This window comes from Dysidea avara, chromosome 4, assembly GCF_963678975.1.
Source record: "Dysidea avara chromosome 4, odDysAvar1.4, whole genome shotgun sequence".
Taxonomy (NCBI): Eukaryota; Metazoa; Porifera; class Demospongiae; order Dictyoceratida; family Dysideidae; genus Dysidea; species Dysidea avara.
In genome coordinates, this window is record NC_089275.1 from 2,457,082 (window position 1) to 2,480,240 (window position 23,159).

Sequence of the window (23,159 nt, forward strand, 5' to 3'; positions counted from 1 at the left end):
CTGATACACCATTGGTATAAAATGTTATGTATTGTAGTTTTTTATCTTTGTTGTCCACGTTTTACTGTTCCTCTGTTATCCATGTTGTTTTTTGCTAAGCCAACAGATATGTGTAATTTATTGATAGCATGATTGCATGCTAGTGTTATCATCACCATGACGATAATTGATTGATAGCCGGTATCACCCGGCTCTAATGTGTACATAAACTCTGTACATACTTAAGACAACCCCTCAAGTGTTCAGATTGTATTTTTTTCGAAGTTTGCAAAGTTGTGTTATGAGTGCTGTACTACTACAGAAATGGCAGCCATTCCACCACCAGCAGCATTGTCATCCAGTGAAGAGCCACCACCACCAGCAGCTACAGCAGCTAATAACAGCAGTAATAGCTCTGCCCCAGCTACTACTACTAGTACTGATAACAGCAGTAGTAGTGAGGATGGTATGTGTTGATGTAGTACTTGGGGGGGGGGGGGGGGGGGGGTGTAGCACTCTTGATTTATTCTATACAACCTTGTATAGGAATTGTTCATTGTAAATGTACTGTATGCATTATTAGAATATTTAAATAAGCTCAGTAAATTGAACACTTTTGTCATTGCCTTGAGACCATTGAGGTTCAGGTAACTAAGGCTTTGCTCTGTACAGTATATAAGAATTGAGCAAAGTGTATGTAGTTAGCCACACCCTCCTTGCATGTGCATCCAACCACACCCACTTTATCTTCATGTAGTAATGCCAACCATATCCAGTGCTTTGCTGAAGAAGGCTCCCAAGAAGATCACGCCATTTTCAGGCAGTGGAAAATTGTAAGAACTTGTTTATTTAAAATGTGTGGTACAGTGTGTATGTATGTATGTTGGTACTGCATGTGTAGTGTGTAATGCAGACCATAGGTAAGGCTGCAGTTTTAGTTTTCCAATTTGATGAGAGTCTCTGATCATTATATTAGAGTGTTTGACTGCTCTATTAGAGTATTCAAATGTTGAGATGTAATCTCATTGCATCATCTAATCTGTATAGCTAGGGAAAATGAAAGCAACTGTTGGGTTAACAGTTGTTAGTGCTAAACACAATAGTAATATCAATATGCTTTCACCGAAGTTTAGATAATACAATTATTGTTTCATTGTTATACCCTGTATTGTGGTTTTAGCACTGAGTACTGCCCAGCCTTAACCATAGGTTAATTTTATAAGGGAAAATATAAGAGATTGTCCAGGGCTAACAATATACTGTATGCAGCTGCAGAGGAGGTTGGATACGCTTTAAAACAAACATACACTTTGTAAAACAAAGTATATCTCCTTAAAGCTCACGTGAAGAGTGATCTGAATATCGATTCTGCTCCGATCTATCCCACTGTTTGCTTATTTTGTATTGCAACTATTGAGGGTCACATACAAATAAAACCATGTAATTAAGGGTAACATACATGTATTTAAAGCATCCTCTGATGTGGATACGCCTGTAGATTTTGTACAGTTGTTATTGAAATTAGTATTCATAAAATACAGACTGTATCTCATCACTTCATGTAAAGGTGGCTGTAGTTGTTCCAGGTCATACACATGTTGTTTTATTTGTAATCATTTAGTATTGCTCCACATGAGTGCACATGTGTGCATGTGTATAGTAGATCAGTTTCAATTGTTAATAAAGGTTGGAGAGTTTTGAATCATTGAGTATAGAGTAATGAATCCAAATGTATGCAACATGTCAAGAGGTATGCATACTGGCATATGTATATCCCTGTACATAATCTACCTCTTCACCTGTCATCTGTTTGTATATCTACGTCCCACTCAACACCTGGAAGTGGTCACTGTACCTAAAGAAGTAGTCGTCATCTCACTACACCTAGAAGTAGTTTCTAACCACACGTTGACTACAGTGTGTCAAATACAAGGAGAACAAATGAAAAGTTGGGCTGAATTCCTGTCAGGCATACAACTCTGGTGTTAGCATATTGTACTCCCGCATCATACCCTGACCACATACCATACACCCTTATACCCATGCATACTACACCCTTTTCCTCATGACCACATGGGGTTGCGCCACCAAAGTGGTTGGCTATTAATACACATAGAGGGGTTGCGCCACCAAAGTGGTTAGCTATTAATACTGATTACAATGATACATACACATCACACACAAACACATAAATCACCAGCAATACAACGAAACAGCTTGAGTGGTAGAGTGGGGGCTAGCAAACTAATAATAAACTCAACAAAAAAATTTAGAACTACTCAGCCCAAGCAGCCCTGGGGAAAACCTGATGGTGTCCATTTTTTTTAACCACCAGGGAAAAACCCTAAACAGTTCCACTTCACCAGTACAGTTCAGTAAATCCAATCCACTTCATGTCCATTTTATGTAGAATACAGCTAAGGAAAATAGGGAGAGTGGGTGGGAGCCAACCCGTATTACACACGTGGCGTAGAATGAATTAATGCACACTATCCCACCCTTATATACCATGCGTCATGTGGGGACGTGACACATACGATATTCACGTGGGAGCTTATTTTCTGTCTAATTCACTGCGTTCAACTGCCAGAAAATACATCTACTGTAATATGTTATCCAGTACTTACCAACACTTGGTGGCATATAGCTTTTTTGTGTGAAATGTGTGTAAGGTTTATATTCACAATACTTACCACCTGGTTATCACATGTATCAATACATTAAAGTAAAGCACTCGAAGCATATACTGTACATGCTTAAATGCTGTTCTTGTGTATGCAACACAAACCAAGTGATTCCATTATACATTCTTGTTATATGTAGCAGTCCAGTACAGTATGTTGCTGAAGCCACAATGCTGTGATTGCTGTGTGTTTAATTACATCCATGTGATCATTTGTGGCTGTGGGGCAACTGCGTTCACCTTGTTCATCTGCAAATACCTCTTCAGATGCTTAATCATGGACCTGTCTGGCCATATGTAATCAGATTCCAGAGATGTACATGATAACATACGTAACTTGAAAAACTCCTCGTACTCAGTAAAATTCTTCCCAAGAAGGACAAGTTATGAAAAAAACAACGTACCTAATACGTTATAAAGGATGACTAGAGTGATAATAGGTTTCATGTTTCATCTGATGTTGCTCTGTTTCTTCTTCAAGGCTGTAGCTTTTGCAGATTCTCCTGATAGCCTCGTCTCCTTCTCTATCTGCTTGTGTACCTGGATGGCTATTTTGGCTAGATAGACGTTGAGGGATATTGTGAGAAAGTTTATTGTTCATACAGCAAAGCATACGTGAGTTATGGTGCATATTTACGATGCAGCAGAAATAACGTTTACCGTCATTGTCGTTTCTTTGTTGGAATGACCTTCTTTGTCAACACGGAGGAGTACAGGGAAAACACTATACCTTGATAGATTTGCCAGTTCATTATGCACAGATTGAGCCAAGTCCCATCTTTGTAGCTTGTTTCAGTTGTGAGTTGTGAGTACCTGTAATTCATTTGCTGTATTGTTGCTATACAAATTGAGTTTATTGCTGTTCCAAATATAACTCCAAACCATTCATCATAAAAGGCTGAAACTTTGGCTGTCCACTCCTTTGTTGCTATAGATAACAGAGATTCAATAAAGTGTAATTCAGGGAAAGTGCGAAAACGGTTGGTTTTTGTCCAGCCGGTCATATATATTATATTACAGGTGATAATATTTTTACAGTAGCACACGATAAGCACTACTACTCTGTTATGTACAGTAACGTGCTAGTAGTTTGTTAGGTAGTTACTGCATAAAGTAACGCATTATGCCCAACACTTCATTCATGCTTGAAGTGTAAGCACTCATCACTAGTGCTGAAATGAATAACAACTTTTACTATTCGAATGGTTGTAAACAAAATGACCGATTATTCAATTATTCATTAAGCATGAATAAACACTGATATCTTTGTTGGGCAGTAAGGTAAAGCCTGAGAGCTATTTCTATCTCTTCTAGAATGGATTTCTTCAATATAGATGTGCCACTTTGTTCATAATATCAGGCTTCATCTGATCATAGCTTACTACAGTGCTAATGAATATTCGAATGTTGTGTGAATAAAATTGAATAATGTTGTGCCAACTGAATAGATGAATATCTGAGTAATTGTTTCACTACTCATCACCTGACTACCTTAACATTTTTATTATATAAGTGTACTGTCAGTAGCATATATACATTGTGTGCTTACAACATAAGGGATTACATGTGCTCTTTTATAAGCAGTCCAGTTCAGTAGTTGGCAAAACTACATTGCTATGTATACAGTCACATCCATGCTGTCCTTCGTGGCTGTGGAGCAACTGCATTAGCCTTGTTCATCTTCGTAAATCTCTTCAGACACTTCATCATCGGTTCACGGACCTGTCTGAAGTACAGGCCATATGTAATCGGGTTCAAGAGGTGTGCCAAGTACGGGCCATTGATAATGATTACGTAATACAGAAACTCTCGATACTCCATGAAGACTCTTCCCAAAAAGAACAGCACCACAGAAAACAGAAAACCCAATATGTTAGTAAGAGTGACCACGAGTAGAGTAATGATTGGCTTCATGTTTCGTCTGATGTTGTGCTGTTTCCTTTTCAAGGTAGTAACTTTTTCAGACTCTCCTGATAACTCCGTCTCCTTCTCAATCTGCTTGCGTACCTGGATGGCTATTTTGGCTAGGTAGACGTTAAGGGATATCGTGCAAGCAGATTGCACTGTGAGGGGGACTGCGATGGCTAAGACATATCCTGTGTAAGCATCATCTACTAGAACACAGACCCCAAACTCTGGCACACCAGTGAAGCCATTTTTATTTACAGTGGTGGCAATACTGAGAATAGTAGGAACAAGAGCAGATAGCCATGAACCAGTGATAATGGCAGCTACAACTCTAGGCTTCATCCATCTTCTGTACTTGTAAGGGGAAGTGATAGCAAGCGCCTTGTCAGCTGCTATTATCAACAATGACATGCGATTTACCTGAACTGGGAGTATCATAGAGCTGTTCATGGCACAGCTAACAACAGACTCAACCCCCAACTGGTAGCTGATCATCATAGTGCACGAAATCAAGGTATACATCAGAGTAGCAATCATGCCGGATACCAGTAGATTAGCCACAAATATATTGTGAGGTTTGTGTAGACTTCTTGTGGTCTTGATGGTGTAGACCACCCAGCCAGACAGCAGCAAGATGACTATTGTAGTAACCAGCCTGAACACCAAGGATAGGTAGGGAAGGTATCCTGGAAGAGCAGAACCTTGATCATCTATCTCCTGGTTGGTTCCTGACCCAGAGTAACTCATCCCACTCATGTCACTGTCTGTGTGAAGACTGACTAACAGAGTGATGTGATGGTACACACACTAGACTGTGTGTATTAACACTATGTTGTGTTGTTTTGTTGACAGTAGAGGAAACCTGTATAGTTATAACACAAGAAATGTGATTAACACAATACTATTGATGGACCCAAGTGACTTGATTCACATACAGGTGTACACATGTACATACGTATGTTTTGGTACATACTGTATGGTATACAAGTAAAATATTAGAGTTGTTTATTTTATCTCTAGATTTTATTTTGAAATATAGAATGAAATGGACATAGTGATAACAACCCACTGTGTAAACACAGTGGGTGGGCAGATCAAAGGAACTGCAGACCCGGTCCACGTTTGCAGTTGTAGCCCAACTAGGTATTACCATTGTAACTTTTGATTTATCGTAGAGTTGCTTGGCAGTAGTAATAGTGGATTGCTTGTAAAATTTCATGCTAGGACGCGCGCAATAATCTATGATGGTGTAGACGAGATTAAGCCATGCAGTGGTGGTCCACTATTTTAATGTTACCATACAGCTAACACTATTCCATAAAAGCTTTAATCTGAAGAAGATTGTGTACTACAGCAGAACTAAAGATATGCTGATAATGCATTTTTCAGGTTGTACCGACAGAGAGACAATACCAATTACACTGATCTGATATTTCTGACTGTATACGTACGTGACCTAATTTTAGAAAACTGTTGATATCCGAAAATTCAGTTCTTTGTTGCATGTAGGGACAGAGGAATGGACTGGCTAAGGTTCAGCTTCATAAGTTCAACAGTGTGGGAAATACAGCACTAGACAGCCAGACAAGCAAATAAATTGATATGTACAGAAGCCATTGAGAAAATAATCTACAGGAACATACATAAGCTATCATAGCTTACTGATACAATTGTGTATGGTGTTGACTCTTGGCTCTTTCTGTTCAGGAATTTGTGAGTCCACCAAGGTAGAGTTTTTTTGTCCAAGCTATGCTTCTGTGTTCAAGAAGGAAGGTGAATTCACTGAAGAAAGTTTGTTGGTAAATTCTGTTGTCACCGCAGCATAAACTAACGTCTGTAACTCAAACAAAGTTTCACATTTTTATGGATTACGATGAAGCTGCCAGCAAACAGCCCACAGATGAATACTATCTAAGTCCTGCTGCAACTGATCACAATCACTTATGGATTTATACAGTGCTACATCATCAGTGAAGAGCTTAGCAGTAGAATGTTACACAACTTCCTGAATGTCATTTCAAGAACTGTTCTCACTTGCACACTTCCAACCTCTTCTGCTCACTATTGATGGTTTTTTGTCTTAGTAGGCATTATAAGGAAAGTGCTTCATTGTTTAGACAGTGTTTATGTCTTGTGGCCTTTAGCATGCAGTAGTGTTATCCTCTTGGTTCAATACAATTGTAGTATCCAACCTGCATGTAAAAATCAAAGTTAATTGATGCTGGGCATTGGATGATAGTTTTTGTGGAGCATTGCGTCACAAAATTTTAATTGGTTACCAGTTATTTATGGCAAAATGTTGACAGCCAAGAACAACTCATCACAGTAGCAATTTTCCTATTTGCATATTGTGCCATAATCATACAGTACGGTAGTACTGAATGACGTGATCGATTGATTGCAAATGGGCATGTCTGCTATACTGCAGTCATGCATAGGTAAACACCAACTAATGGCTAATAGGACGTTTTCCGTGCAGTTGCAATAAAGACAACAACGTTTATTTGTGATTCTTTCGTAGACTATGAGTGCATTACAAAGCTTCAAAGGATACTTTTATAATTTGAAGTTTACTTAACCTTCAAACCCACGAAACATTCGAAACTTCATCCCAACCCTATTTTTAATACTTGTACATATATATACAGACATTGATTTTGTGCAGTTGCAATTGTAAGTGTTCATAGAGTACAGAGTGTATTCACTTGATGTATACTCTATAGTTATTCCAGGTCATACACATGTTGTTTATTTGTTTATTTGTAATCATTTTAGCATTGCTCCACATGAGTGCATATGTGTGTGTGTATACAATAGATCATTGTCAATTGTTAATAATAGGTGGAGAGTTTTGAATTAAGTATTGAGATATATTAATTGAAAGTATGCAACGTGTCGCATACTACTTATCTGAGTGTGATGTACGTAGATTAATTGAATGGCTGCAGGTTCAAGGTCTAGTCACGGATTTTTTCTCCTTTCTCCACCTTTTTCAAACATACTCAATTTTACACAGGCTGTAGGACCAGGAGTCCTACAGACCTGAAGTCACCACTTGTGCTGGAAAGTCTTAAGTAAACAAACAGACAGTATAGGGATATACATAATTATGATAGTATGCATATCTTTTGTTAAGAAGCAGTCGTCACCTGAAGCTCTATAACCACACGTCGACTACAATTAATGTGACGAATGCAAGGAGAACAAATGAATAGTTGCCTGTCAGGCATAAAGCTCTGGTGCTAGCATATTGTACTACTGTAATATCTTATCCAGTACTTACCAACTCTTTGGTGGCATATAGCTTTTTTACGTGAAAAGTGTGCAAGTTTTATATTTACGATACTTACCACCTGATTATCACATGTATCAATACAAGCACTCGAAGCACATGCTGTATATACTGTACATTTTATATGTTGTTCTTGTGTGCGCACAACACAAACCAAGTGATCCCATTGCATACATTCTTGTTATATGTAGTAGTCCAGTGCAGTACATGGCTGAAGCCACAATGCTGTGATTGCTGTGTGTTTAGTTACATCCATGTGATCGTTCGTAGCTATGGGGCAACTGCATTCACCTTGTTCATCTGCAAATACCTCTTCAGATGCTTCATCACTGACCTGTCTGGCTATATGTAATCAGATTCCAGAGGTGTACATGATAACATAACTTGAAAAACTCCTTGTGCCCAGTAAAATTCTTCTCAAGAAGGACAAGGTTATGGAATGCCTAATATGTTACCAAGGATGACTAGAGTGATGATCGTCTTCATATTTCATCTGATGTTGTTCTGTTTCTTCTTCAATGCTGTAGCTTTTGCAGATTCTCCCGATAACCTTGTCTCCTTCCCAATCTGCTTGCGTACCTGGAAGGTGGTTATTGTGGCTAGGTAGATGTTGAGAGATATTGTGAGGAAAGATTGCACAGTGAGGGGCATATCCCATGCAAGCATTGTCTACAGGAACACAGGCTTCATTCTCTGGCACACTGACAATGACATCTTCATGTAAGCTGATGATGCTGAAAGTATAGCTATAGTAGTAATATGTGACCCGCTGGAAAAAAATTTGGCTGTTTTCGCAAAATTCTGTTTTGCTATAAAACACATTGAAATACACTGGATAAAACTATGTGTGCTACATGGAAATTTACACACATTTTAATCACTTTGGTATGCACTGAAATGAAGCTCAAATCAAGTAAACCTTGATTGCCTGTCCATGGAGAGTAAGAAAATCTTTTGTACAGCAAAGCATGCGTGAGTTATGGGTGAATGGTGTGTGATTAAAATTGAATAGTGTCGTGCCAACCAAATAGATAAATATCTGAATAATTGTTTCACTACTCATCACCTGACTACCTTAACAATTTTATTATATATTATATAAGTGTACCGTCAATAGCGTGTATTATATAGTTATACAACGGGCACGAGTGCATTTATACAGGCAGAGTGCAAGTGCACGTTGTATAACTGTTATGTACCACTCACCTAATAGGTGGAAAGATCCTAGGCTGCAACTACATTTCTTTTATAAGGTAGAATGCTGATATCGATTGTGGCACTCTAAATCTAATGACATTATTACTTATCAAGCATGGCCTTGACCATACAATCACATGGCAATGCCACAATCGATTGTTGTGGTGAGTATCAATTAGAATAACATTATTTTAAAAAGCGATTTGTTAAGGTGGAAGCTTCAATCAAACTAGTAAGGTATGTAACTATGTTTATATATATGTAAATAGAGTTTTATCTGCCGTGTTTGCCTCTTTGATCGCCATTGGCTGCTTTTAGATCGCATGTATAACGTAGTAGTGACGTTCCCTGTATGGCCCCACAATCGAATTTCGCATGTTAGGCTATATAAGAATTCGAGTAAACAGTGTAGCATCTTGTCACCTATTAGGTGAGGTGTCGTAGCGGCCTTAGCCGCCGGCACTTGTGCAATGTAGCACAAAACCGCAGCCAGTGCAATATAAATGTATTGCACTGTAAGTTAATAATTCAGGGCTCAACCCAGAATATTAATCTAGAGGGGGTGAAGTAAGTCGCTTCGGATTCTAGGGGGGTCTGGGGGCATGCTCCCTCAGGAAAATTTAGAAAATTTAGGTGAAATATACTCAATTTTGGTGAAATTTTACTGTGATTCCATTGAATATTGACCATTGGATTATACAACTTTGGGATCAATTAAACCTTTCCATTTCTCTAGGCTTTAGGTATAAACCTAGGGGGGGGGGCAATAGCTAACCCAGGGGGGGGGGGGGGGGGGGGGCTGTGCCCCCTCCCCCTAGATTAACCCCTGGTTATATTGCACTCAATGCGGTTAGTGCAACAGTGCTATATACGAAGTATAGCACTCGTGGCGCCTTTGAACTGCCCACGCAGAGTGATACATACATTGTGTGCCTACAACATAAGGGATTACATGTGCTTTTTTATAAGCAGTCCAGTTCAGTATATGGCAAAACTACATTGCTATGCATACAGTCACATCCATGCAGTCCTTTGTAGCTGTGGAGCAACTGCATTAGCCTTGTTAAACCTCTTCAAACACTTCATCATTGGCTCACGGACCTGTTTGAAGTACAGGCCATATGTAATTGGGTTCAAGAGATGTGACAAGTACAGGCCATTGCTAATGATTATGTAATACAGAAACTCTCGGTACTCCATGAAGACTCTTCCCATAAGGATCAGCGCCACGAAAAACAGAGAACCCAATATGTTAGAAAGGGTGACCACGAGTAGAGTAATGATTGGCTTCATGTTTCGTTTGATGTTGCGCTGTTTCTTCTTCAAGGTAGTAACTTTTTCAGACTCTCCTGATAACCTTGTCTCCTTCTCAATCTGTTTGCGTACCTGGATGGCTATTTTGACTAGGTAGACATTGAGGGATATTGTGAGAGCAGATTGCACAGTGGCGGGAGATGCAAGAGCTATGACATATCCTGTACTATCACCTTCTGCAGGAATACAGGTCCCAAACTCTGGCACACTGGTGTAGCCATTTTTATTTACAGTGGTGGCAATACTGAGAATAGTAGGAATAAGAGCAGATAGCCATGAACTAGTGATAATGGCAGCTACAACTCGAGGCTTCATCCATCTTCTGTACTTGTAAGGGGAAGTGATAGCTAGTGCCTTATCAGCTGCTATTATCAACAGTGACATGCGATTTACCTGAACTGGGAGTATCATAGAGCTGTTCATGGCACAGCTAACAACAGACTCAACCCCCAACTGGTAGCTGATCATCATAGTGCACGAAATCAAGGTATACATCAGAGTAGCAATCATGCCGGATACCAGTAGATTAGCCACAAATATATTGTGAGGTTTGTGTAGACTTCTTGTGGTCTTGATGGTGTAGACTTCTTGTGGTCTTGATGGTGTAGACCACCCAGCCAGACAGCAGCAAGATGACTATTGTAGTAACCAGCCTGAACACCAAGGATAGGTAGGGAACATATCCTGGAAGAGCAGAACCTTGATCATCTATCTCCTGGTTGGTTCCTGACCCAGAGTAACTCATCCCACTCATGTCACTGTCTGTGTGAAGACTGACTAACAGAGTGATGTTGTGATGGTACACACACTAGACTGTGTGTATTACCACTATGTTGTGTTGTTTTGTTGACAGTAGAGGAAACCTGTATAGTTATAACACAAGAAATGTGATTGTTAACACATCTCTATTGGGTCTGTCATAATGTCACATGATTTACATGTGCACTGTGTGCATTGTAAATTACCTGAAGTATTAGAGCTATCTACTAAGTCTTAAATATCCTGGTATAAACTTATTATCTGTGGTCCTTGGTTCTAATTAATTAGTAAAATTCATTGGTCAGTTAAAATGGCTCCTACATCCAGTGGGTGGGTACAGTATTTCCAAGGCATTGCCCATTTTTGTGAAAAGTCTTTGTAGGGTCCCAGGAGATTTTGTAGCATGTAATTGTTTAGCGAGCGCTAATTCTACACTTTCACTACCATTCCTATACAATACATTTTAAGCGGAAAAACCGACACTGATGCAATACTGATACTTTGTACATACAGTAGGCATTACAGCTGACAGCATTAAAAAAATGAAATTATGCCAGCTCACTCTAAACACTTTTGCTAATCTCATAAACTTCAGTTCACTGATTTTGTGGGCATCTACAGCTAAGGAATGATTGTTCTTTATGGCTTTCAATGAATCTTATTGTGGTTTACTCCCTTTCCCACTGTACAAATAGCAGTGCAGTGAAACCTGTCTAATCAGACTGTATAAAGAGGTCACCTGTCTAAACTGGCCATTATAAAAATCCCCACATGTGCCAACTGTGTACAAAGTGACCTGCTCAATGCAGCCACCTCCTCAGAAATTTTGTCCCAATGATTACTGGAATAGACAGATTTTACTGTACTTGTATAGTTTTACTTACTGTAGCTGTCACTCAACTCCTTCAACTTGCTATATATATATAATTAAGTGATGTCATACAAAGTATCAGTTGCCATCAAGGTTTGTAGTTTTACTGATATTTTGTTGATACCAATGCTAGTATCGGTATAGGTGCATCACTAATCTACTATATAAAGCTGAAAAGCTGTCTGTCCGTGATCCAGTTAACTCCTGAACTATAGCATTGATTCACTCCTGATTTGCTGCATATTAATCGCCATCCAGCTGGCACCAGTATGTTTATTTGCAGAATTTTCTAGCATGTTCCATTCACTGTACAGAGGCAAAAAAAAATTTCTAATTTTGTAAACGGGTTTTTTGAGCACAGCTACTTCACACTACAGCTGTGCACATAATGGTGATTGTAGCCCTAAACTGTTGGTTAATGTTCACCCTTTGGTGGTAGTTACATGGTGATTTCTACCACTAAGTGGCACTATAGAATAGAAATATTGAGTGTTTTCTGAAATGGCACACTCACATTTCATCAGAAGTTAATTTCAAACTCCACAAGCCCACTTTCTATCCCAAATAGTGTATCCTATGATGGGATTCATGTCTATCTACTATATAAAGCTGTCTGTCTGTCCACGATCCAGCTATCTCCCGTACTGTAGAACTGATTGACCACATATTAATCTCCATCAAGCTGGCACCAATAAGTTTATTAATAGCAATTTCTAGCATGTTCCGTTAGCTGTATAGTGCCAAAAAAATTGCTACTATCTCAAGTTCATAAGCAAATTTTTCTAGCACAGCTACTTCCCACTACATGGAATGGCAATTGCAACCCTATGCCATTGATCTGTGTTATAATGAGCACCTTTTGGTGTTAGTTACAAGGTGATTTCTACTGCTAGGATTTCACTATGGAATAGCAGTCTTCAACATTTTCTGACAAATGCCGTGCCCATGTTTCGTCAGTATTTAACTCCAAACTCTTCAAGGTAGAGGTGGGCAACATGATACCAAAAGTATCGATACCACCGATACGATGCAATTCAAATTGAGTATCGATACTGGATACCAAAAGAGTTGATACTAACATACACGTAGCTCACATCATCAATTAGTAAGATTTCATTGTAAATGGGAAGTGACTGCCATTTAGTACATCTTCAGATGGCAGCACTTTTTAATGCTATTTAAGACACTGTTTATACTTATAACCAGCAAAAAATGTGTACCAAGATAGCTTCATTTCAGCAGCTTTTGAATCACGCTGGTATCATATTGTATCGTATTGATACTTTACAAGAAAGTATTGAATATTGGATCAAATCAAATATCGTAGTATTGCTAATCCTTACCAAAGGTGGAATCCATACCTATAGCTAGTAAAGTACCCTTACAATTCAGCAAGAAGGCAAACAGACAAAAAATAAATTTAAGGTTGATGTTATGCTACTTCTAAAAACCAGGTGCCTATTCAGTTAATACTATCCTATTGAGCTAAGTAGATACTTGTAATGTTGTTGTTTACGTGTAAGGCGGCCTCTGGCTCTTCTGTAGTCACTCCCCTGACGTTTACTAATCTTCTCCTTCGAGCAATCTGTAATTAAACAAGGGTGTGGTGCCAGGCGTTATATAGAATTACATGTACGGTAAAGTCATCAGCACAAACAGGCGTACTTATTATACGGTTGTACCTTCATTCACAGGCGAATCTATCCCCGCTTAGTTCATGTCTCTAGGCCTCGTAGTTTGCTCAAACATTATTTATTTATTATTTATTTATTTATTTATGTATTCATTCATTATTAATGACGTAATTTTAACCGCATTTCGTATTATTCTTAGTACTTGGTTGTATAATTACTTTAGCTAGATATTTAAATTTGTAAATACTGTAATTTAGCATATTTCATAATTCATGAATTATTTTGTAGTAATTCGGTAATTACGTTACTATGCACTGCTAAGGAAGCATAACTTGAACAAACGCAATTTAAAGCCATACATTATGTACAGAACTATCTTCTCAAGTGTCTCTATCGTGTTTTCTCATAAGAATGTTCAGAGAAAGCCTTGAGGCTGCACTTCATTTTTTGCATAAGTATGGAACATGTCCCCTTTTTCCTTAAAGGAACTTGTTCCTTCTAGTAGTCTACAAAACCAGATGCTTTGTTTTTCGGTTGTTTTATGCCCATATACCCATTGTGAAAGTCATTCATAGTGTCTTCAGAAACTCACTTCATCCGTTTTTCAAGCTGGCACGAATAAACCGTCTCAAAGTGAAAGCATGAGGCATCTCTGCCTGGAGGACGTCTGTTTTAAGACATCCATGTCAACAACACAAACTCATGACTGAAGAGGCTAGATAACTTTGGCCACCTGGATATGAACTCTGGAGAAGCACAGGCCAGAACTGGATTGGATAGTAACACAGCTTTGAGTGAGTCAAAGACAAACGGAAACAATGTAGCTTTGAAAATTGACAAGTCCCTACCTACTGGGGCTAAGGGTGAGTAGAGCTGGAACTACGTATGGTAGAAACTTATAAACTTCCAAGAGAATTACAACTGTAGGATGGAATTTCAAAGCCAAAAGTTCACAAATTGGTGTAGCAGAATAAGAACTCTGGAGAGGGGCAAGAACAGCACAGTGTAGAACTGAAGGGGATAGGAACACAGCTTTGAGTGAGCCAAAGGCAAAAGAATCCATCATACATAGCTTCAAATATTGACAAGTAGCTACTTGAAGTGATGGAGGCTAGGAGCGAGGGGAACTGGAATGACTACACATGCTAGAACTTGTAAACTCCCAAGAGAATTACAGCTGGCATGATGGAAGTTCAAGGTCAATAGTTCAACAGATGGATAACAGTGGAAAACAACAGTTATTTGCAGGCCCTTAGTCTAGCTTTAATTCCCTAAATCACATCATCAGTATGGTTACTTTACTTCAACTTCACTCAGGTTCACTGTATATTCAACTGATCAAATCATATGAGTGCACAAACTATCTCTATATGTTACTTATGTTCTCTTGTAGTACAAATACAGATACGCGTGCATGTGTAAAATCAATGTAAAGATGGTATACATAAACTTGAATAATACGTCAATCAGTGTTACAGTTGTTGAGTTAATTGAATTACAGACATGGACACTGGAATGTATTTTGCTTAAATATAAATGTGTGGTTTAGTACAAAATATATATGTAGGACAACAAGTCAATGCTCATCATATGCATGAAAGGCAGGCACAATATTATATCCTACACAAAGGGCAGGCACCGCAGCTAGTAACTAACAAAGCAATGTTACAATTCAGCAAGAAGACAAACTGATAGAAATAATTGAAGCATAATATAGCATGAATTTACGTAAATATGGTCATCTTGAAGTACCATTGCCAAGTCAATAGTAATGATGTCAGACACGTGTGACGTTGAACTATTCTAAACAATACACTGTGAAGGTTTTTGTGCTTCTAGACTAGGAAATAGAGGATCACAAGCAAAACAACAATGACAAGAACTTATAAATTAACAAGAGAATTATAGCACAGTACAATTAAATCCAATAGTTCACACATGGGTACAACAGATGGGTGAGAGTGGTACACAACAGGTATTTCAGACCCTTTGAATGATCAACATAGTAACTTCAACTTCACTGTGTATTCTACTGATCATTCATATTGATGCACAAACTAATTATGTTACACACTTGCAATTTTTATTTTTACAACAACTGAAGTCAAGACACAAAGTTACAGGGTTGTCCTGGCTTCTTAGTCACTGATGTGCAGTAGAATCAACACAGAAAATGTTTGGCTAACTGTATAGGCCATCCACTAGTGCACCACTTATTCTTGTCACAAGATCAGAGATTGCCATTAGAACTTGCCACACCACCCAGAAAAGATAGCTCTTAAAACCAGCCTCGAGTAGCTTGAGAAGGGTTATATGGATACATCACCATATTGCGATATGCAAGAGAGTGATACAGGTATTAATACAATTTTTAATACATTGATACATCATGTGTTGCAATATATCAGGTGTATCAACTTGAACATTACATACATGTAGCTATGTTTGGTGTAAATAATATCCAAATGTAGATGCTAGTTTATAACTGAATTATAGAGTTTGTATTGCCACAGAGTTAGACTAGAGAAGATATTCTCTGTGTTTTTAAAGAAAATTTAACATACATTTGTTCAATGCCAAAGTAGGAATTTTTCCACACAATATTGTCCCTTGTTTCAATACTTTTTATCCCTAGCATAAGGAACAAAAAGTTGTACACCACAATACATAAGCCATGCAGTGTCCACTTTTATATGATACGTACATACCATCAAAATATATTGATTGACATATGCTGCCTACTGTCTTCTGGTCCTGTTTAATGGCTAGTACATAAGTTGCATGAAACATGCAATCTCATGATGAAAAATGGCACAGGACCTAAATTAGTGAGGTGTTTTGCTATGTGAGACACGATTGGTTCCTGAGTTACAAGATGTACTGACAATGAGGTTTGGAGAGATGATGGTGGGGTACAATCCCCAGGGTAACTAAACCACTCTTTACATACAGTGTATTTACCAACTGTCTTCCTAACCCTGATGGGAGTGGTCATTATGCTAAAGAATGGGGTGCTATTTTACGTAAAGTTGAAACCATAGGCAAACAGCTCTGATTGAGCCAATATCCTTTGTTGGGTTCCCAGTAATGGTTTCACTCTTACCGACACGTTTTGTAATGTACAGGTACTTTTTGTGTGCTACAGTGTTAATGATATTTGTAATATGCTTTCTCACTGTTCTTTGCACTTGAATGAAGTGTCCATTGTTTGATATCACTAGATTTTTTATTGTATGCTTCTACGTGCCCTGTATATGTGTATTTATATTCACAACACAAATCAAGGTATTATATATGAAGCATTGCTACATGGTACAGTACATAGTCAAAAACCACAATGCTGTAATAGTTAAGTATTCTGTCACATCCATGCTATCCTTCGTGGCTGTGGGGCAACTGCATTAGCCTTGTTCATCCTCGTAAATCTCTTCAGATACTTCATCATCGGCTCACGGACCTGTTTGAAGTACAGGCCATATATAATCGGATTCATAAGATGTACCAAGTTTGTGCTGTTGCCAATGATTATGTAATGCAGAAACTGTGGGTAGTGTACGAGGACTCTTCCCAAAAAGAACAGCACTACAAAGATCAGAAAACGTAGTGTGTTAGCAATAGTGACCACAAGTAGAGTGATGATTGGCTTCATATTTCGTCTGATATTGCGCTGTTTCTTCTTCAAGGCAGTAACCTTTTCAGACTCTCCCGATAGCCTTGTCTCCTTCTCAATCTGCTTGCGTACCTGGATGGCTATTTTTGCTAGGTAGACGTTGAGGGATATCGTGCAAGCAGATTGCACGGTGAGGGGGACTGCAACGGCTAAGACGTATCCGGAGTAAGCATCTTCTACTAGAACACAGACCCCATACTTGGGAACGTTGGTGACAACATCTTCATGTATGGTGACAATGCCGAATACAGTAGGAACAACAGCTACCAGCCATACACCACTGATAATGACAGCTACAATGCGGGAAGTCATCATCCTTTTGTGCTTGAAAGGAGAAGTTATCGCTAGTGCCTTATCAGCTGCTATTAACACGGTTGACATATTGTTGACATGGACTGGCAGCAACATACAGATGAACATTGTACAGCTAGCAATAGACTCAACCCCCAACTGGTAACTGATTATCATGGTACACACGATCAAGCTGAACCCCAGAGTAGCAATTGCACCAGATACCAGTAGATTAGCCACAAATATATTGTGAGGTTTGTGTAGACTTCTTGTGGTCTTGATGGTGTAGACCACCCAGCCAGACAGCAGCAAGATGACTATTGTAGTAACCAGCCTGAACACCAAGGATAGGTAGGGAAGGTATCCTGGAAGAGCAGAGTCTTGATCATCCATCTCCTGGTTGGTTCCTGACCCAGAGTAACTCATCCCACTCATGTCACTGTCTGTGTGAAGACTGACTAACAGAGTGATGTTGTGATGGTACACACACTAAACTGTGTGTATTACCACTATGTTGTGTTGTTTTGTTGACAGTAGAGGAAACCTGTCTAGAAATCTGACTGTTAACACAATACTACTGATGGGCTTATGTAGTATAAAGTAGCACAATTCAATTCATACTGTGTACATTGAAGAATCCTATACAGTGTAGGTACACCTTATTTGCTAATCCAGTCACAATTACATATACAAGTATGTATACAGTACATACATACGCAGCTATTGTTATGTGATTTTGAAAGATTTTATTCCCATTTGAAAGGGTGATTATCTTGTCTTTCTAGCGTTAGAAATGATCGTGTCATTGTAATTATGTTACGGTGTATACTAATATCACTTCTAGTGGTTCAAAGGTGGCCTCTCAGATCATGAACAAGTATGGATGGAAGGAAGGACAGGGTGAGCATCAATTAGAAGGATATTTGAAACATGTACCCTACTAATCATTCACAGGTCTCGGCAAGTCAGAACAAGGTATCAGTACTGCACTATCTGTTGAGAAGACGAGCAAGAGAGGAGGAAAGATCATCAACCTGGCTGCTGAGCAAGGTCAGTTAGCACTGTAGCTTGTGAACATGTGTATATGTAGCTTTTGTAAAAGACTATACTTTATTTACTTGGTTGAACACTGTGCCTTCAATAGTAGCTACACTCGATGATCGATTTAGAAAATAAGGGCTTCACATCATTTTTGAGCATTGGGTGGTGGTCAAATTCAAAAAGTTGCTGCATTGACTTTTAGAACTAATGCTGTGTCGTTTAACCAAGTAACTATGGTATTTACAAAGACTGCATGTAACTTTAACCAATATCAGTTATGCTTGTCTGAAGGCATCTTTAAGTGTGTCAGTCTGGTCAGTCAGTAGAAAATTCCACTGAATAAAACAGAGTATCACCTATTAGATTGTACTGAATGAAGGCACTTGGTTATACCTAACCAATACTGCCAAGACACCAAGGTATAATTGTGAGGCTGGTTTCTAGTTAACTTTTTTGTTAGAAAGTCCAAACTTCCCTGATCCCTAACATACTGTACAGTACTACATGCAGTACTCTATGATTTTGATTGTAGGTGTATGTAGGCGGTGGACTATAATCCAAACATTTTTCTTTTTTATATGTTTATTTTTCTAAGTTTTGCGCTACCAGTGAACGTTGTCAATTGTCCTGGCCTTTACATTAAAGTCAGTGTTAATATTCACCTTGTAATCTCCACTCAGGTTTACTCAACTTTTTGGCTTTTTCACTGGAACTGTAGGTAAAGCCCATTCTGAAGTCCCCACTTGAGTGATGACTCCAGAATTGATCAGCTCTTCTTCTGTCTTTTCTCTCATTGCCAATGGTATAGGTGTTGCTCCATAAAATATAGGAGGTTTGACATGGAGCTCTGTCTTGTAATTGCATTGGCCCAACTCATCACGAAGTAGTTAATGTTTGCAACCTCTATCCCTGGCCAGTTCCATCCTAGGAGTGGAGCACAATGTGGAGTCTGACTCCAATACTATCATGTACAGTACTGTATTTTGAACAAAGCTATGCACTCATATTTGAGATAAACAATTTATTTATCTGAACCCTTTTGTCATTCCTAATCAGGTCACCTGTCTAAACCAGTCAGCTTGATAATTCCCACATGTGTCATTTGTGTACAAAGTAACTTGTCTAATGTAGCTACCTGGTCACTATGTAATGAGGTCACCTGTCTAAACCAGCCGATGCCCAAACGTGTCATTTGAGTTCAAATATAATGCAGCAGTTGATTGTTATTTCTGATCAAAGTGACCAGAAGATATATACACGTTTCATTGCATTGACTTGTTACTATTGTTCACTCTATCACACTGTAGCTCAAGCTATAGAACAAGAAGAAGCTCAGGAGGAACAGAGGGTACAGAGCATCACTGAGATCATGAAGAATCCCAGTAAAGTGATCCTGTTAAAGGTATAGTGAACTGTTAGCCACAAGAAGTGTTTGTATTTGCTGTATGTGCTACTGAGGATGACATATCAGTAGGTACTGGCCAACAACAAACAAACTAACTAACTAACAAACAAACAAACAAACTAACTAACTAACTAAACAAAAAAACAGTAACCATAGTAGTAGTAGACACATAGTTTGTCCTTGACCATCTTATAGCTTAAATACTTTTGTTATGTAGGACATTACAATTAAGATTTAGGCTGAGAAACTAATTATTGATATGAAAGATGTAAAGTGTCATAGTTTACTATTTGTTAAGTTCACCACACTCTTTTGTATGCTCTAGTGAAGTGACACTTGTGAAGTTCACTGTACATTTTCCGCCATCACAAATTTTTTATTCGACTTAATGCATTTTGTTGGACAACACTTACACTACAGGCAAATGATCTGTCTCATTAGTCTGGCAGCGCCCACCCATTCACATAGAGTAAGGATCTGGTGACTCTAGTATACTATACTTGTGAGACTGGAATGCAACTGTGGTTTCAAATTGCATGTGATGTGACATATTACTACCATATTCGGTCTTCCTCTATAATGCAAAGGGGCGGGCTAATGGCTCACACATTCTGCAAGCCACCACAGTGTTCCCACTACCTTTAATATATTCCAACACTTTATCCGGATTGTCAGTTGCCAGTGTGCGTTCTCTCACATACATATATATCTCAACACTTGTCAACCTTTAGTCCTGATTACAGATTCTACTGTACTGAAAATGTATGCTTTAAATGCGTCATTTCTCACTGCAATATCAAAAGTTCTGTTTGATAAACAATTCTGGAATTTAAAGGCTTCACAACACTTATTTGAAGTCATTACAGAATAGCCAATGAGTATATAGATAAGTGTCGTTTTTCTTTGTTACAGAACATGGTTGGACCAGGAGAGGTTGATGATGACCTTCAACCAGAGGTCACTGAGGAGTGTTCCAAATATGGAGAGGTCGTCAAGTGTCTTGTTTATGAGGTGAGCTTGTGTCGGGATTTTCATTGGATGCATTTATACATATGTTGTCTTAACCAATCAGATTCCATCATTGCCTGACCACGAAGCAGTTAGGATATTTGTAGAATTCAACCGTGTTGAGTCAGCAATAAAAGGTGTGCTGAATAATTTTACACAGAAACCTGTTAATGTGGACACTTGAGGACATAATCCAGACACTTAGTTAAGGTCCCAAAGTATCCCTTAGTACGTAAAGTGACCTGGACAATCAGGACACCTTGATAATCAGGACAATATTGGTTGGTCCCAAAGTGTCCACATTAGATAGTACCACAAACATTTCATTTAACTTGTACATTCCTCCTCAGCTGTTGTTGATCTCAATGGACGTTTCTTTGGTGGCAGAACAGTCAGTGGAAATTTCTTTGATCACAAACGTTTTGCTAACTATGACCTTGCACCTTAATACATATCCACATATAATATAGAATTGTACAATATACCTTATGTAATAACAAAGTTATAGCTTTTATCCTACGTGATAAGTCTTTTATGTTTCAGCAAGTTATGTAGTGAAACTAGTTAGCATTTCATTCTGACAAAAGGTCTGTTAACCAAAACTTTTGTCTATAATATGGAGGGTTTTTTCTTTGATATCTTTGATTCAGGGAATTTGATATAGTAAGAGAGATTCCATTACAGCGTAGTAGTACAGTCAGTGCTCAAAATAGTGTCACAATATTGTACAGTCAAATTGCCTGGACAAAGTCATCAATGACCTGTCATTAGTTGTGGTTGTCCAGTCACATTCAAAGTGTATTTCCAGCATGTAAAGCATGCTCATTCTAGGGGGGGTATCCCCCCCCCACATGCATACATGGAGATATTCATGATGCCTGCTCACCAATTTTTATACATATTGATGCTAAGTGTAGGGCTGCACCGATTCTAGCATTGGTATCAGGCCGATACTGCTGTTTTCATGAAGTACCGGAATCGGCCATTATATTGTTGCAGACACCGATTCTTATCACGTGCGAGAATAAAATAACGTTCATTTGTACTTGCTTATTTTACTAGCACAGTGGATGCCTAAAAGCATCAAGTATAACACTAATAGCTAACTACCAGCAAAATTACTGACTATGCTGAAACCTACCTGTGATAACGCTTTACTGAGAAAAAATCGATATACTCTAATAGAACAGTCAATAACTCTAATAGAGCAATCAGGTAGAAGTGACTGTTTCAGTATTAGAATATTTTGTGTTTTAGTTATGATATTATCTACACTTCTCCAGAAGAATACTGGAATATCCGCTGGTTTTGCATTTCAGTGACTTCTTTCTTAGTGAATCTTGATTGGCTACTTCATTATAAACATGAACCATACTGAAAACATGTACAAGAATACCATGAAATGCACTATATAATAAATGTGTGCACTATTGAAGTAGCTACTTTAAGGTACTTGGTATCGGTACTTGTACTTGCAGATATATACTTCCCAGCTGAATACTTGGTATTTGAAGTATTGGCAAAAAGTGGAATCGGTGCAGCCCTAGCTAAGTGATCACCATTTACTATTTTTGTATGCTTCTATCTATGTATGGTCATACTGCCGCAATTTGCTTTTTTTTGTTTGTTGCAAAATAATTTTTGTATGCAAAACTTGTACAAAAATTTCTTGTATGGGTCATTCCATACCAAATCAACAAAAAAAAAATCCGGACCCCTTTCGATTTTCATGAAATTTGGCACAAACATGGACCCTTTCAAGAAACTTTCTCGCACCAAAATTTGGCTCATTTCATCGGTCTCCCTTTAGTTATGACCACTCAAAGTTTCTGCTGAAATTTTTATTTTGCTTACATGTCTTCAATAAAGTGGCCATAACTTTGCTTGTGATTCACGTAGAAACTTCTGGTTTAGATTTTTGAAATCCTTATTAAATTCTCTTTCAGGTAATATATAATGTTTTATAATTGCTCAAAGGAAAAAATCAAACCACAAAAATGCAGCTTTTTCCTTTGATCTTAATTTTCAAAAATATATTCTTTAATTACATTTAATTTTGGTTTACATGTTGCTCTAATACCTATCATTCATCACTGTGAGTTTATAG

General features: G+C 38.3%; 1 protein-coding gene across 1 annotated transcript in view; it reads left to right on the top strand.

Moving 5' to 3' along the window:
* LOC136252875 (splicing factor 45-like) overlaps positions 1-21,571 on the top strand; it is a 24,692-nt gene extending 3,121 nt beyond the window's left edge. Inside the window, exons 6-13 of the mRNA XM_066045457.1 lie at positions 302-445; positions 737-812; positions 18,443-18,498; positions 18,553-18,648; positions 19,947-20,041; positions 20,957-21,055; positions 21,117-21,189; positions 21,403-21,571. Of these exons, the coding sequence (XP_065901529.1) occupies positions 302-445; positions 737-812; positions 18,443-18,498; positions 18,553-18,648; positions 19,947-20,041; positions 20,957-21,055; positions 21,117-21,189; positions 21,403-21,500 (737 nt within the window). The 3' untranslated portion in view covers positions 21,501-21,571. The remainder of the gene's footprint in view (positions 1-301; positions 446-736; positions 813-18,442; positions 18,499-18,552; positions 18,649-19,946; positions 20,042-20,956; positions 21,056-21,116; positions 21,190-21,402) is intronic.
* The last annotated feature ends 1,588 nt before the right edge of the window (positions 21,572-23,159 follow it).